Source organism: Ruditapes philippinarum, unplaced genomic scaffold (assembly GCF_026571515.1).
Source record: "Ruditapes philippinarum isolate M1 unplaced genomic scaffold, ASM2657151v2 ctg2479_1_1_1_1, whole genome shotgun sequence".
Taxonomy (NCBI): Eukaryota; Metazoa; Mollusca; class Bivalvia; order Venerida; family Veneridae; genus Ruditapes; species Ruditapes philippinarum.
Genome location: NW_026860587.1, coordinates 143,895 through 161,944, shown reverse-complemented (window position 1 = coordinate 161,944; position 18,050 = coordinate 143,895). Strand labels below are relative to the sequence as shown.

The 18,050-nt window shown below is 32.0% G+C and overlaps 1 protein-coding gene across 1 annotated transcript; it reads left to right on the top strand.

Moving 5' to 3' along the window:
- Nucleotides 1-285: 285 nt before the first annotated feature.
- LOC132712697 (LHFPL tetraspan subfamily member 2a protein-like) lies at nucleotides 286-17,785 on the top strand. Its single transcript, XM_060695113.1, has 4 exons — nucleotides 286-432; nucleotides 6,473-6,933; nucleotides 14,280-14,393; nucleotides 17,464-17,785. Exons 2-4 carry the CDS (start codon nucleotides 6,480-6,482, stop codon nucleotides 17,607-17,609), a joined length of 714 nt encoding a protein of 237 aa, XP_060551096.1. The 5' UTR covers nucleotides 286-432; nucleotides 6,473-6,479; the 3' UTR covers nucleotides 17,610-17,785.
- The last annotated feature ends 265 nt before the right edge of the window (nucleotides 17,786-18,050 follow it).

The following is an 18,050-nucleotide window of genomic DNA, read 5'->3' as shown; positions in this document are numbered from 1 at the left end:
CCTGCAACATATTTCAATTTCATTGTTTTGGTCATGCTAATAGGAATTCTGTTTTTCTCTATTTTGCAATAAATATATACAATGTACACGTATATATGTTGACAATTTATTTATCCTTGGCCTTGAGGTTTTGCTTTTCTTCTAGTTTTATAGACATTTCACAATTTTATGTGTTTTTTATGCATTTGTTTTTTGTCAAGGTCATATCTTATCTATTTCATTACATAGAAAAAGGTTATCTTTTCAGATTTAAATGCAGTAATTCAATCCGACTTCAAAGTTATGCATGCATATCTTTTGTTTTAAGGACAAGATAATTCAATCATGCAAAAAATAATAATGTTTTACACACAGTCATTACAAGTCCTTTAAATGCAAGTCGCTTTATTTGAAGATCACTATTTGGAGTTTGGATTTACAAATGTGTCATAGGTAATAACTGGAATACTCTTATGCCATTGTGATGCTTTAATTATTGATAAATATACCATTGGATATACCAGTGTAATGCTTTATATTAATTTTGTTAACAACATTTTCAGTTGATATTTGATATACCATTAGTTAATTACCAGTGAAATGCCGTAATCTGGATATACCATTAACATGGCATATAGTTTTTACAGGAAATATTATTTTCAGTTGCTATTTGGATATACCATTGGTTTTACCAGTGTAGTGCTGTAATATGGATATACCATTGAGATACGCTATATATTGACTAGTGAAAATACCATTGTCAGTTGCTATAAATTGGATTTATACCAGTGTAATTAATACTATAATCTGAATATTATATACCATTGAGTATACCAGTGTAATGCTATATATATATTACTAGAAATATCATTTTCAGTTGTTATTTGATATACCGTTAGTTATACCAGTTTAATGCCGTTATCTGGATATACCATTGACATGGCATAATATATAGTTATTACTGGAAATACCATTGGTAAAATATACCAGTGTTATGCTGTAATCTGGATATACCATTGAAATGCTATATATAATTTGAACTAATGGAAATACCATTGTCAGTTGCTATATATTGGATATACCAGTTTTACACTATAACCAGGATATACCATTGTAATTCCCTGATCATTAATGAAAGCTCCCATTGGATTTGCCATTTTTATCAATTATCCAGGCTTTCTACTGGTCCCTACTTTTCCTACTTTTCCTACTTTTTCCTACTTTTTTCTTTTGATCCCTACTTTGCCCTACTTTTTTCTGAAATAGCCCTATTATCCCTACTTTTTCATTTTGAAATGAAATGAAAAAAAGAAGATATTTAAAGTGGTATTTCAGTTGCATTTTCAGTTGCAATTGATGAGTAGTTCAGGTGTGTGTGTGTGTCTCCTTGTGATGTCCATCCTTGAAAGACTCATGGTCAGAGCTGCATTACTGGTACTGGTACTGCAGTATGTGCTGCAGCGATTTTGCAAGTACTGGTACTGATACTGAATTACCGTACTCTTACAAAACTTTGCTACTACACAGGTACTGGTACTGCATTGCTGTCTTAAAAAGGTGGTACTGCTACTGCATTACATTAGGCAGCATTTTTGGTTTTGATAAAAATGTCATTATTTTTACTCATAAAGTAAAGCTGTAAATTCCATGTATTATTTTATTTTTGTGAAAATGTAAGTTATCAAACTATAAATAAATTGCTGCAATATTCCTTCAAATGTTAACTTAGTATTTATCATAAAAAAGCACCAAAGACTTAAAGTAAAATTAAATTGAGATAAACAGAGTCAATAACTCTTTACTGATAAAATATCCTTATTGCAATCTTATTACTTTGTATTTACTAGTAAAAAAAAGAGCAAAATAAACACTAATTAATTACTTCTATTCTAAATAATCCTATTTCAAGTGATATTGTTAGCACCATAAAAAGTTGTTATTTACTTTGGTATAATATGAACAGAGGTGTGAAGACAACAAAAAGACTGGTGGGTTTAAAATGTAAGATTATTGCATTATATTACAGTTGACTGGTTACTAAACAATAACATATGACATGAATATATGTTGTAATTATTGTTTGTAAAAAGTATGTTCGTTCATTTAAGTTGTAAAAATGTAATGTCAACTTTAAAGTAAATGATTTTTAATTTCTCTGTTGAATAATGTTTGCAATTATTTAGAATGACACTGTGTATTTATTCAAACTTTGATGAATATATAAAAGTATTAGTAGTCTACTGGTACTTAATTACTTCCCCCAAAAAAGTACTGGTACTGCAGTACCAAGCTAAAATCAAGTACTGGTACTGCAAGTCTTGGCAAGTACTGGTACTTAAGTACTACACCCTTAGTACTGATGCAGCTCCGCTTATTGTGCCTTGGCAAAACATTTAGCAACATTTTGGCTATGAGTTGCCTGTCTTTCAAGCATGGACTGAACTGAAGATACACACAGCCTGATGTGGTCTTGGTGGTGGTATGTTTTGCTAATTCTTAAATAAAACAGTAAGAAATTCCTACTTTATCCCTACTTTTTAACATCAGAAATCCCTACTTTGCCCTACTTTTTGGTAAAAAAATGCCCTACTTTTTCCCTAGTTTTTTTGGTAGAGGCAGTAGAAAGCCTGATTATCATTTAGGGATATCACCTTGGATAATACCATTGCAAATTTACAAGTTAGCATTTCTGATTGTTCTTTATAATATAGAGCAGTGTTTTTTAAAGTATTTAATCACTTAAGTGAGACAAAATAACCCGCGTCACGACAAAACCAACATAATGGGTTTGCGACCAGCATGGATCCAGACCAGCCTGCGCATCAGCGCAGTCTGATCAGGATCCATGCTGTTCGCTATCAGTTTCTCTACTTGTTATAGGGTTTGTAAGCGAACAGCATAGATCCTGATCAGACTGCGCGGATGCGCAGGCTGGTCTGGATCCATGCTGGTCGCAAACCCATTATGTTGGTTTTGTCCTGACACGGCTCAAATAAATTCATCTGCACCAGAGCTTGTAAACAATCTTCTACAGTGGTAATTATTAAGAATTTTGCTGGAATTTTGTTTACCATTATTTACCTGTGTTTAACAACTTATCCACACATTGTGATTCAATGAACCCTGAATTTGTTAAATGGGATTGCACTGCTTTGAATCAAGGTAAAGGTCGCGTGGCCATGACTTACACTATACGGTACCCCAATTCCCCCTCTACTGTCAACCCAAAACCTTAAAAAAAATTTTATGAAAAAAATTTTTTTTATGACTCTAAAATATTATTTAGAGTCATAAAAATTTTAAAAATTTATGAAAAAAAATTATTTATGACTCTAAAATATTATTTAGAGTCATAAAAATTTTTTTCATAAATTTTTTTTTTAGGGTTTTGGGTTGTAGAGGGGGAATGTGGGTATAGTGTAAGTCATGGCCACGCGACGTTTACCTGTGATTTGAATGGTAAGTAACAATAATTATGTAGTATAAGTAAGCCTATAACCCTACCCACGGCACCAAAAAAGATTTGTATTTTGGTGTTTGGGTTAAATTTTAGGTATTCTGTTTAATCATTTGACCTTACATTTATACAATTTGTCAGCAGGGATAATTTATTATCATAGTAGACAAAATTATCCGAAGGTGGGAAAACAGTGCCCATTGTTAATGGAAATTGTTTACATTCTCATAAATAGTGCCAAGAAATTTCTACTATCTTTATAATGATATGTTTTATTTCTGGAGGGTGTTTTCTCAAATTCTAGAAGGTGCTTTCTGAAATTATCTGAAGTACTTTGTTTACAGGATATTAAGGTAGAATAATGTGTTTTATGAAAGGAATTTAAGAGCCTAAGGTGAATAATTAGGGGCAGCCACTTGATGAATTTCAAATAATGGCAATATTAATGAATGCAATAAAACATGTTTCACATTGTTTGAATTACCTATTCAATGTATATTACAATATTGAGGAAAACGGTATGTATTTTCCGAGAATTTAATTTCCTTGTTTTATACAATTGGGAAAAAAAAAGGAATTTCCGTGTTTCAGATTTCAGTAAGTTTGTTGTTAGTAAAATCCTATAAAAAACAATTTTAATTCTTAAAGGGACTCCACTGAGGTATTTTTAACATGATAGGACTGTAAAATTTTTTCCAAGATTTGTGTACCTTTTGATGTAGGTCTAGACAAAATTGCTTGTGTGCAAAATTACAGATCATTCATTCATTGGGTATTTCCGAAATAAATATCTTCCCTGTGAAATATGACCCTAAAATCTCAAATCAGACTAAGAATTACACAAAAATATTATTTCCAATTTAATTCTAAGTATAGCTTTTATTCATCTTTGCCTTCTTTGCCTACCTTTCTGTTTTAATCTATCATGTATGTTACAAATTCAAATTTTATTGTTTTTAAAACTTTTGGATTACAGTTTTTTTCTTTTCATTTTTTTACTTCTATTTTAAATTCATAATCAACCAATATTATATAGTTCAAGCTAAAAGCTAACATTCTATTTTTATAGTTTATAGTTCAACCTTAGATTACCCTTTTGAGATAAGAAAAAAATCTTCTTCTCAGAAAAATGTTAAAGCATGTCCCTTTAAAGTAGTATAAAAAAGATGTTACATTTAATTAATGATGTTTCATTTAAATTTTCACCTTAAGGGACAATATAAGTGTTTTACTTACTACTGATTTATGGAAATTTTACAATTTTGTTGGGTTTTTTTGGTTAAAAATATTTGCTTAAGGCATTTAATGTGTTAGATTAACTTTGATACTGACTTGAGAAATATGTAAGTTTATCTTGAGATAAAAAAAAAACAACATGTGATTATTGTGATGTAATGTTCACTATTTAAAATACATGAAAACTCAGATATGACTAAGTACAGGATTTTCATCGGTCAGAGAGAGAAAGTAAAAACATCATAATCAGATAGTTTTTTTTTTTTTTTTTTATGTTTTTATAAGTGATTAAATGAAATTTTCTGTCATTGGAATTAAAAAATAAAATAAAAAAATCAACTTATAAGGTGGATTAAAAGGATCAGTGTAAATTTATTATAATATATTATTATTTTACTATATGAGTTGGGAGCAAAATATATTATTTTAATGTACGAATTGTGTGTTTCTTTAAAAATTTACCTTTACATGCTGAATGCTGCAGTTTTTATTACACACATTTATATTTGAGCTGTGTCATGACAAAACTAACATAATGGGTTTACGACCAGCATGGATCCAGACCAGCCTGCGGGTCCGAGCAGTCTGATCAGGATCCATGCTGTTCGCTTACAGACACTATAACAAGTAGAGAAACTGATAGTGAACAGCATGGATCCTGATCAGACTGCGCTGATGCGCAGGCTTGTCTGGATCCATTCTGGTCACAAACGCATTACGTTGGTTTTGTCATATATTCAAAGTCATTCCGTAAATCATACTTCTTCCCATATTAACTGATGCATCTTCTGATATTTTACACTGTTAAGAAATTTGCTGCAGAAATTGGAAACATTCAATATCAAAATATCAAGATAGTGTAGATAAGGGGAGATAATTTTGGAATTACATGGGTTTTTTTTCTTTCAACTTATTTCTGATGGAATTTTGTAACATTTCTTTCACACCCTTTGTGTTTTATTGTAACATGAAAAGAGATTAAATCTCTTCTATAAGTGTAAGACTGAGTTATCTGTTTCTATGATTATATTACAGTTACATCAGTCTAGCTATGTGGGGGAAAACATTGTTTAATCTATAGGTGATCTAATAACATCAAATGTCTTTAAAGTTCCAGAATGCATTAGTGCTATCAATAGACATTTTTTAATTCCTATCACAAAAATCTGTGTGTTCAAGAATAGTAACAGAATGAGGGAAGCGACTGCTTTGTAAAAGAGTTTGAAAATACTTATAATGTACAGTAAATTAATATTATACGTCATATTAAATTCTTAAAGGGTCCAAGGTTATAATATGATCACTTTTTTAGTGATTTATTTACGGTAAGCAAATTTTGAAAAAAAATTAATGAAGTGATACAAATTTGACTGTAAATCAGACTGCCCTGGTTCGATTCTCGGACAGTGCATGTCACTTTTTTGGTGATTGATCATGAAATCCTTTCTACGATTATTAATTCACACTGTACTTCTGCTCTGGTATGTACAGAAGTTATCAGTACCTTGCATCTAGTGCTGGTAAACTGCTTGACCGCTTAGCCTGCCCAGGAATGATGTGGTGAGTGAGCTGTGCTCTGGTGAATTCAAAGTGCGTTATTTCCGTTATTTCCACCACCACACCACTGATATAAGATCATGCAAGTTAATTATAATATAGATTTGGATATAGATATAAAGTTTTTATAGAAGACTTCTTGTATGATAAACAGTTAATCATGGACAGTTGTTTAGATGTTTGAAAGTACCTGACTAGAAAATGAGAAATTACTCTTAAACTTTGCATTTTTTCTACTTTCAGGTAAAAGATGTGCCAAGTAATCATAACGTGTCGGTCCATTTTCTGGACGTTACTCACCATAGCAACGACCCAGATAATGATCGCCTCCGTCATGTCACCACAATGGATGATAGGTTTCGAACGTAAAACTGGACTTTTAACGTTAAAAGACATAGATAACAACACGGTCTCTGACGGAAGTAAGGACATGTTTAAACCAACTATCGGAATTATTAATCGCTGCACGAGACTTCATAAATTCCAAAATATTCTAAAAAGAGAAAATTGTGCGACTTTTGTTAGAGACTTTGCGATGCCAAATTCACAGTTTCCAGATGCATGGAAGGCGTCGTTCGTGTTTTTCTGTGTTGGATCTGTTTTACTCGTGTATACCATGGGGGCGTCAGTAATGAGCATATGTGTACAGTCTATGTGCGGAAAAAGCATATTTAACGTGTCGGGGCTAATACAAAGTATTGCAGGTAATAATAGTTTAATATGGTTCTATTGAATGCATTATTATATTAAAGTTTATATATTTTCATACGGAAAATACCATTTTCTGAAAAGCACCGTCACCTAAAATCTAGTTTTTCCTATCTGAATTAGAAGCTACAATAGCTATTTTGAAGGCTTATATTCACAGCAATTTATAACACATCATGCTGGCCCAATTAAAAAAAAAACAAGTCTCGTAAGGCCCACATTTCCTTGGCCTCACTCCAGTCAGTGTTCTAAAAGCATACAAAGCCTAATTTTCTTGAAAATAAAACATTTTCCCGAAACCACCATCATTTCTCCGAATTTTCTTGAAAATAAAACATTTTCCCGAAACCACCACCATTTCTCCGAATTTTCTAGAAAATAAAACATTTTCCCGAAACCACCACCATTTCTCCGAATTTTCTTGAAAAATAAAACATTTTCCCGAAACCACCACCATTTCTCCGAATTTTTCTTGAAAAATAAAACATTTTCCCGAAACCACCACCATTCTCCGAATTTTCTTGAAAAATAAAACATTTTCCCGAAACCACCACCATTTCTCCGAATTTTTTGAAAAATAAAACATTTTCCCGAAACCACCACCATTTCTCCGAATTTTCTTGAAAATAAAACATTTTCCCGAAACCACCACCATTTCTCCGAATTTTCTTGAAAATAAAACATTTTCCCGAAACCACCACCATTTCTCCGAATTTTCTTGAAAATAAAACATTTTCCCGAAACCACCACCATTTCTCCGAATTTTCTTGAAAATAAAACATTTTCCCGAAACCACCACCATTTCTCCGAATTTTCTTGAAAAATAAAACATTTTCCCGAAACCACCACCATTTCTCCGAATTTTCTTGAAAAATAAAACATTTTCCCGAAACCACCACCATTTCTCCGAATTTTCTTGAAAAATAAAACATTTTCCCGAAACCACCATCATTTCTCCGAATTTTCTTGAAAAATAAAACATTTTCCCGAAAACCACCATCATTTCTCCGAATTTTCTTGAAAAATAAAACATTTTCCCGAAACCACCATCATTTCTCCGAATTTTCTTGAAAATAAAACATTTTCCCGAAACCACCACCATTTCTCCGAATTTTCTTGAAAAATAAAACATTTTCCCGAAACCACCACCATTTCTCCGAATTTTCTTGAAAAATAAAACATTTTCCCGAAACCACCATCATTTCTCCGAATTTTCTTGAAAAATAAAACATTTTCCCGAAACCACCATCATTTCTCCGTTTGTAGGATTCTTAATGCAAAATAGCTCCTGCTACAACCTAAAGCCATATGTTTAAAGCCATGTATGATCATTGTTTACTTGTTTTAGTTGTCCACCTGCTTTAAGCTCAAGAGAGAGGCCATCTGATTAGTAAATCCAGAGGTCAAGGGTTCGATCCTTAGGGGAGGCGAAATTTTTCCTTGACAATTTTTCTCAGACTTTGAGATAATCAATGGACAATTTCAATTAGCATAGAAACCAGAAGAACAAAGAAGACTCCAAAGTCCCTTTTGCTTGTTATTTTTTATAAGAAACTTTTTACCTCCTCTTGAAAAATAGTAAAAATGTCAACTTCCCTTTTGTAGAGAATGCATTACCTCTTGTTAAAATTTTGCAGCCCTCAGTGGTAAAAACTCCTTGATCCAGGTCTGAATATGATATCTGGCCATACATATAATACAATTTGTTGCAGCAATAAACTGAATATTCATCAGATACCTGATGGTTAATACTCAATATATATTTTATATATGTATTTATACCCAATAATGTACACAAGTTTAAAAATCAATCAAAAAAAAATCTGTTTAAAATCTAATTTTGCAAAGAATAATGGCACCAACATATTTTTTATATATTTTGAAAGAATTGCACCTGTTGGTTGTAAATTCAATGAAATATTTGAACGAACTAGTTTGCTAGATTTTCGTAATTTTCTGGCAGATTGTTGACTATGTTCCAGGTAAACTGCTCTGTTTTTCAGAGGAAATAAATCTTTGCAGTAAACACTTGTTATAAAATGCTATATATAAATAGCAATATGATTTATGATTTTGCGCTATTTTTGGGGCAGTTATTTATAGGTTTATGATTGTATGACATCAACATTTTTGTGAGGGTTGAGTTTAAGAACATACCAATGTGTGTCAAGGAAATATGGCTACTTTTCATCTTTGATGGGGGGGGGGGGGGCCTCCCCCCTCCCCCCACCCCAGAATCAAATTTAATGGAATAAAAGAATACAATTATGTAAAAATAGACAAATGGTTTAAGGAGTTTATAGAATGAATATGATATTAAGGTTTTAAAACAATAAAAAAGTAAAATTCAGGTTACATTGAAACTAATCAAGTTTTGTTTGATGAATACTAGTATAGGAAACAAGATTATTATGCAAAACAATAACATTATTTTACTTTAACTCCTTATTATTGATGAATAGTAGAATACTATGAATCACTTTTGTTCCTTAGGAACTAGAATTATATGAGCCGCGTCATGACAAAACCAACATAATGCGTTTGCGACCAGCATTGATCCAGACCAGCCTGCGCATCCGCGCAGTCTGATCAGGATCCATGTTGTTCGCTTACCAACTCTATTACAAGTAGAGAAACTGATCAGGCTGGTCTGGATCCATGCTGGTCGCAAACCCATTATGTTGGTTTTGTATATTGTCTTGTATATTTGTCTTGTTCCTTGAAATTGATATTTCCTATGTCATCTACCGTAAAATTCCTATTAAATGCCCCCGGGGGCTAAACATTTTCCAAAAGGGGGGCTATTATTAAAACACTTTTTCCTAAATCCAAAAATCATTGTAAATACATTTAGTGTAAGCAAGTGTTGGTAAGAGCATCAAAAATTGTTAAGGTTTTAAAGTTCATATGATACATTTTTGTGTTTACTTTAAAATAAAATGGATTCTGAATGATTTGAATAAAATTATGGATATACTCATGAGTTCAGCACAGATGAGTAGATTTTTTCCATATCAAAAAGCCTGGGGGGCCTTTATTAGGGCAGGGGCATTTATTAGGAATTCTACGGTATGTCATCTATGTCACACCTAGTTTTCATTGATTATTGCAATATCGATATATCATCAATATCCATCATCTGATACAATATCGATACACATTTTTGAATATCGATACAAGCTAAAATTTGTATACCTTTATTTTTTGCCTTATAAGTGAATTCACTTTTTCAAGTTTAAATGGCTAACTTAAACTCTGTTTTCAAGTGTCAGTGAGAAAAAGAACAGAAAAAAAACACTTTCTGTTAGTTTGTAGTATTTGTAATGTATAATACAAACATGCATAACACCATGATCCCAATTTGTAACACATGTTTAAATGTATTTAATTGTATCTATTGTCAAAGTCGATATATCAATATATATCGTCTACATTTGTCTGTCGATGTATGGATACGAAATTTTCCATCAACGACAGCCCTATCACATCTAGAATTTTGAGTTTTCAATTTAGTTGTCAAGGGCATCAGGGGGAGCAGGAGCTGGCTGGGCTGGGCGGTTCACTTCAAGATTCCTTATATCATCTATATGCGGTCTTTCAGGTCTTTCAAAACTTGGATAATCATCATCATCTACAAAAGAAGGAGTCTCCGATTTCTTTGTCGTCTGCTCACTCTGCTGCTTTGACAGAGTTTCTGCATTTTGCTTGCTTTCACCAGAGGATTTATCCATTTTAATTTTATTGTTATTATTTTCAGTCTCTTTTTATTTTCTTTTAATGTAGATCTTATTTCAGTTTTCATAAAGATTATAAACCACTCCAATATTTACACCAGGCTTTATCTCCAATATATTTTTTGTACTTCACTTTAAGTCACAATATGTTTTCAAGTGAAAGGTATAATTGCCGGATAACAATATCCCAGAATAGGAAGGGGCACTCTGAACAAGGGCTGTCGAGAAAGTTTGTAGACAATGAATGCTATGAATAAATATTAAAAGCAGTCATATCAATAAGATGATTGAAAATTTTGCTAAAGTATTTATTTGCTACATATTTCTTAATTAAAATACATTATAAAAGTAATATTCGCAAGGCACCAATCACCTTGGCAACATGATGTTGATGTCAAAGTGCTCCCTGACGATGTATATATGAGCCGTGTCATGACAAAACCAACATAATGCGTTTGCCACCAGCATGGATCCAGACCAGCCTGCGCATCTGCGCCGTCTGATCAGGATCCATGCTGTTGGCTTACAAACCCTGTACAAGTAGAGAAACTGATAGTGAACAGCATGGATCCTGATCAGACTGCGCGGATGCGCAGGCTAGTCTGAATCCATGCTGGTCGCAAACCCACTATTTTGGTTTTGTCATGATGCGGCTCATATGTTTTATGTAAATACTTTTAAAATACAAATGTTAATCTCAAGTCAGTAATTTTGTGTAAATGTCTTCGCAACATTTGTTTATTTTTGCTTGCAAAATTTGTACAAGGTATGTATTGTTCAAGAGTAAAAAAGAAGAAGTATATGAACTTTCCGGACATCCCTTGTAGATTTAATGCTGAGAACAATGGAATGTATTGTTTTAGAGTAAAAAAGAAGAAGTACATGTATATGAACTTTCTGGACATCCCTAGTAGTTCAAATGCTGAGAACATGCAGGCATACCGATTTGTAAAAGGGTGAGATAAGCACATGCATAAATTTGTTGTTGGAGTCTGCGCCGAAGCGCAAGGCCCCTTATGGAATGAAATCAGTTTTTAGCTCGACTATACGAAGTATATGGAGAGCTGTCCTACTCGCCCCGGCGTCGGCGTCTGCGTCCGCGTCCAGATTTTAGATTAAAGTTTTGGTGCAGTAAAATATTTTTCACTATAACTTTGTCATTTCTTAAGGTATCAACTTCAAACTTCAAATATATGTTCCTTATCATCAACCACAGCTTACGTGACAAGGTTCATAACTCTAGCACCAATATTTTCAGATTTATCTCCCCTTGAACTTAGAATTTTTCTCAAAAAATGCTATTTCTTACAGTGTTACTTCTTTATTTCTTAAGGGATCAACCTCATACTTCAAATATATTTACGTTATCATCATCCCCATCTTATGTGACAAGGTTCATAACTCTAGCACCAATATTTTCAGATTTATCTCCCTTTGAACTTAGAATTTTCCATAAAAAATATTATTTTTTACTGTTACTTATTTATTTCTAAAGGGATCAACTTCATACTTCAAATATATTTACGTTATCATCATCCACATCTTATGTGACAAGGGTCATAACTCTAGCACCAATATTGCAAGAATTATCTCCCCATAAACTTATATTTTTTTACTAGAAAAATGTTATTTTTTATTATAACTTTTTTATTTTTAAAGGTATCTACCTCAAACTTCAAATACTTATTCCTTATCATCAATTACATTTAATGTGACAATGTTCATAACTCTTGAAGCAATATTTACAGATTTATCTCTCTTTGAACTTAGGATTTTCTTTAAGAAATATAATAACTTCTTTACTTTTTAAGGTATCTACTTCAAACTTCAAACATATATTTCTTATCATTACACAAATGTTGTGTGACAAGGTCCATAACTCTAGCATGACTATTTCTAGAATTATTCCCCTTGATCTTGGAATTTATTTTAACAAATGTTATTTTTTTACTATAACTTAATACATTATTATACATAATTGATTTTTCTTTCATAGTTTTGTCCTCCTTACTGCGTCCAGTATTTTATTAGTCTAGCTTCGCTGTCTCCTGTGACAGTTCTTGTTGTATATGTAATTAATATGTAAATAAGAAAAGTTAAGACAACCCCTAACATCAGATGCAACTCTTCATTGTTTTATCAGTGAGTAGTATATCTAAAAATAGCTGAAGCAGACACATCTAACTATAACAATCACAACAATGTTTAGTATGCTAGTTTTTAGGTTTTCTTCATTTCCATCACAGTTTTTCATGGCCCAGTAGACATGTGTTTTGATGATGGCAGCTTTGTGTGATAATTCTTGGTGCCAAGTTGAACCTTCTTTATATTTTGGACCTGAACAACCAGTTTTGACTTGTTTTGTGAGTTTTTTTTGTTCCATGCCAGGTACATGTATCATTCGTTGATGTTGTTCCACTGCGTTCTGTTTTGATAAATTCGTTAACACTTCCATTTTTGTCATGGTAATGTAGTCTTACTTGCATGCTTTTGTCTTTGTATATATACCGATCAAAAAAATCATATAATTTTTGGGTTCCAATTAGTTCATCTTTTTGAGATGACTGTGAATCTTTTATTGTATACATGTACAGTATTAAGGACTTGGTGTGTATTTGCTCCTATATACATAACATCTGTGTGGTATAAATTCTTTCTTGTGCCTGATGTCGTGCATCAGTCAAAATGTCAATAAATTCCTCTCCTGCATTTGATTGTATTTCTGACTTTATTGCCAGATCACTTGCTTCTTCTGTTATTTCACCTACAACATTGCTGTATTTAGAAAACACTTCGTTAATGTAGCATTCTCCAAGACAGCCTATACCAGCAGCAGATGACAATCTATTGAACTTGTTAGGAAGTATTCCTGACACGAAATATTTGGTCACATGTCACTGACATTTAGGCTTATCAGCTCAAAAACTATCCAGCATTATTCAGTCACATGTCACTGACATTTAGGCTTATCAGTTTAAGTGCTATATCACAAAGTTACTGAGACAAAGCTTGTATTGTTTTAAACTTGATGTTTTCAATCCACCTCAGATGTCAATGCCCACAACATCACAATTTGCCAAAATGAATTCACAGAGGGGCCCTTAAATAAATTCTCCATCCTCCTAAAAAATCATTTAAATTAGTGAACTACATGTATCACTCTAACTAAAAGTTGAAATGTTTTTCTGTCACATTTTGTATCATTTAACTGATTTAAATTTTGCTGATGAAACAGTTTTTATCAATGTAAAGTAAGTAAGTAAGTAAGGTCATGTCACCTTTGGACAGTCAAGTTTATGAGATGTTAGTATAATTAGGTTGATTAATAAAAGTCATTCACTGTGTTCATTATGATAATATTATTGTCACTAGTTAAGTTGTATATCACATTTAAGAACTGTAACTGTCCAGAATTACAAATAGGTTAATGGAAGATTTCAGGTGCCCATTTATGATGATTTTGTATCGTCCTGTTAAAAATATATACAACTGTTTTAATTATTTCAGGTTTGTGTGATCGGCCTATTGTTATGTCCTGTTAAATCTATATTTCAGGTTTATTTTGTGTGATCGGCCTATTGTTATATCCTGTTAAAACTATATTTCAGGTTTATTTTGTGTGATTGGCCTATTGTTATATCCTGTTGGATGGTCATCAGAGAAAGTGAAGTTTTATTGTGGAGAACAATCTGCAGCGTATAACATGGATATGTGCAAACTGGGTAAGGATTAAAGGCCCATACAGCCTCTGTTTTGAATATGCTGCACTAGTTAAAGGCCCACTTCAAAAATCTTTAAACTGTACTGCTTTCCATTAAAAAGGGACTGCACCAACTGGGTTAATGGTTTCTTTTTGAAAATGTTGTTTTGGTAAAAGGTCCATGAAGGGCATGAAAGATGTAGAAAAAAATAAGGGTTAATGTATATTATTTCTTAAAAGAATAGCTTAAAGGAAATTGGAAGCTGGTAGTAAATCCTTGATAGATTTAATTTATAGATGTTAGATTGGGTATTACATTACACTGACACAGTATATGTCATATGGCAATGTTCCAGCTTTACTGTTGGAGGAAGACCTCAGGTGTGCGTTTGTGCATTATTTCAGGCTCAAACAGGCAACTGAGTAAGAACCACCAATGTTATATAAACTAGCTGAATAGCTTCCGGACCTGAAAGAATCCAAAGTCCCTGTCGGGATTCAAACCCACAGCAGTGAAGGAAATTAATTATGTTTCAAAACAATAATGTATAAGGTTACGTCAGACTGTAAAAGTTTAAATGTTTTTCATTGTATGTAACAATTATTATGTTTATATATACATTGTTATACCAGCTTGTGACACATTTCTGACACTTTGTTATACAATGTAATATGACAATATAATTTGATTTGACATCTGTCAAGTATTCAACAAAATTGCTAATGTTAAAATAAAAAATTGTTGGATATTTTTTATTATTAAGGAAAAATATTTCTGATGTTAAATTTTCCCCTTAACATGCTGAATATTTTAAATGGACTTGTCCCACTTCCATTTTTGGGACTGTCCATTATCGATTTTAGGGATATCAATTTGAATATTTAAAGTTTGTCAGCCAACAGTATAGAGCCAGGTCAGACTGCACGGATGACCTGGCTCTATACTGGTGGCAAAGGCTTAATGTTTTCGGTTCCAGCAGTTTAAGGGTTAATTTTAACCTGCTGAAGTTTTTGTTATGGATCTGACTTGCCTTGAATTTGGAACAGTCCATTTAAAGCATACATGTGAATTTTTTTTGATGATCAAGTGGGAGAATTTTCTTCAAAAAGAGGGAGATTTTAGAATTTGCAATAAACAAAGAAGGAAGTTCTGAAATAAAAAATAGGGAGATTTTTCTTTAATTTGTGAAAATACCCCTTATATTAAGAAAAATCTTTGAAAATATTGCTGCAGAAAGTGGGAGTCTCCCACTATAAGTGTGAGAGTTCACATGTATGATTTAAAATGTAAGGGATTTCAATATCAAAATACAAAAATTATGATAACCACAGAAAAGTTGCTTGGTCAGAGGGATTATAAATACAAGCTAGCCTGGTTCTATGATGGTGGCAGACGTATGCACCACCCCATTAACCCCCACTTCACACAAACTTATCTAGAGCGGACAAAAATTATTGTACACTGTGATATGAAACAATTTTACTATAAACCATTACATTTTAATAATATTTTGCTGTGATAAACTTTTTTGCTATGCTTAACCATTTTGCTATGATAAACCATTATATTATGATAAACCATTTTACTATGATAAACCATTTTAACTATGATAAACCATCTGACTATGATAAACCATTTTGCTATGATTGACCATTTATAAACCATCTTACTATGATAGACCATTTTACTTTCTAAAACTATTTTTGCAATGATAAACCATCTTACTATGATAGACCATTTTACTGTCATAAAGCATTTTGATATGATAAACCTTAATATTTTGATAAACATTTTCCTGTGATAAACCATTTTACTATGATAGACAATTTTACCATGGTAAACTATCTTTTAAAGAAAGACCATTTTACTATCATAAACCATTTTCATATGATAAACCTTTATATTTTGAACCTTTACTTTACTCTGATAAACCCTTTTTTTACTATGATAAACCATCTAACTATGATAGACCATTTTACTATCATAAACCATTTTGCTGTGATAAAAAACATTTTGCTATGATTAACCTTTTTACTTTGATAAAAATGTTTACTATGATAACCCATTATATTACAGTACACCATTTTATTATGAAAAACCATTTTACTGTGATAAACCATTTTACTATGATAAACCTTGTTTCTATGATAAAACCATGCCACATAAAGATATTCTGATGAAACGATTTATACAATCTGGTTGACAGATATGATTTAATTTCAGTGCAGTTCAATACACATTTAACTTACACATGGGGCACATTTCATAATTATTGAAAATTAATAATTCATGGTGATTCACAATTTTCACACACTGTTTAATATAATATGAATATTCAATGAGCACAATGGTCATAATGGTTGTGACAATGAATTAATTATAAGGAAATTTATTGGTTATATATTGTGAGAAGGTGTACAAAGGCTTGCTAATTACCAATACATACAAATGTTATTATCATAATTTTGTAGTCAGACGAAAATCAATGACCTTTTGTTTAAACCTTAAAGCTGCACGTCTCCAGGTTAGCCAGAATATTTCAAACTTGCGAGAAAAATGTACTATGATTTTAAGAAAAGTAAAAAGATTCAAGATTCAATAAATAATTCACATGTAATGTGCAGTATTTATAACTTTATTTTTGCGTTATTTTTGTTTGTTTCTTCAATGTTATAAAACATTTCAAAAGATATAACGTTAACTCACTTAATTTTTGTAATTATTGTTTTGTCATGAAGAACATTTTCATGGGTACTTTAAATAGTGACTTGTTTATTTTTCCATTAGGTAAAATGTAAATGATGTGATGCAAAATAATTTTACAGCAGACAAAATGAAATTTCATTCGATCTTAAATTCATGGATTGACCCATCCACGAAAATCATAAAAATTAGTTCCCCACAAATAAAAATGATTTTACAGTAGCTTTAAAAACTTTCAAGCAAAAAAAGGTCAATTTTACAGTAGCTTTAAAAACTTTTAAGCAAAAAAAGGTCAAATCAAATTTCTAGAGTGTGCTTCTGTGTTGAAATTGAAATAAGAATTTTGTGCACTACGTATTTCAACGAGAACATTCTCTAATACTTTCAGGCTGGTCCTTCTACCTGTGCATCTTTGCCGTGATTATGGTATTTGTGTGTTCAATCCTGTCCGTCGGTGCCGAGCGAGCCACGTCTAGTCGTAAAGTCGAGGATGAAGTCATCGAAGGAAAGGCCTTGATCTGTGTCATGGCATAGAGACAGGAAGGAAATTGAACTTCAGACTTTTATACGTTCAACATACTAAAAAGTCTTGTGTTCGAACATGATTTTTTACAATGAATCGTTTTTTATTAATGAATTTTTGATATCATACAAAAGTATTTAAAAGCTGTGCTGTTAAAACAGGATAGAGTTGATAATAGACAGTTTATTGAGGGCTTAGTGCAAAAAGGGTCATAACCCATATGACATAAAGATGGAGTTACAACCCTTTCGCACTAAGCAGTCATATGACATAGAGATGGAGTTACAAAACCTTTCCCGCTAAGCCGTTGAATATTATATCCCGCTCGCTGGCGGTATTTTATACAAGACTTAGTGGGCTATTTGATGTGTCAGTCTGTATAAATCTTTGATCACATTTGAAAAAAAAACAACAACAATACATTAGTGTAATTTTCTAACATGAACAATTCT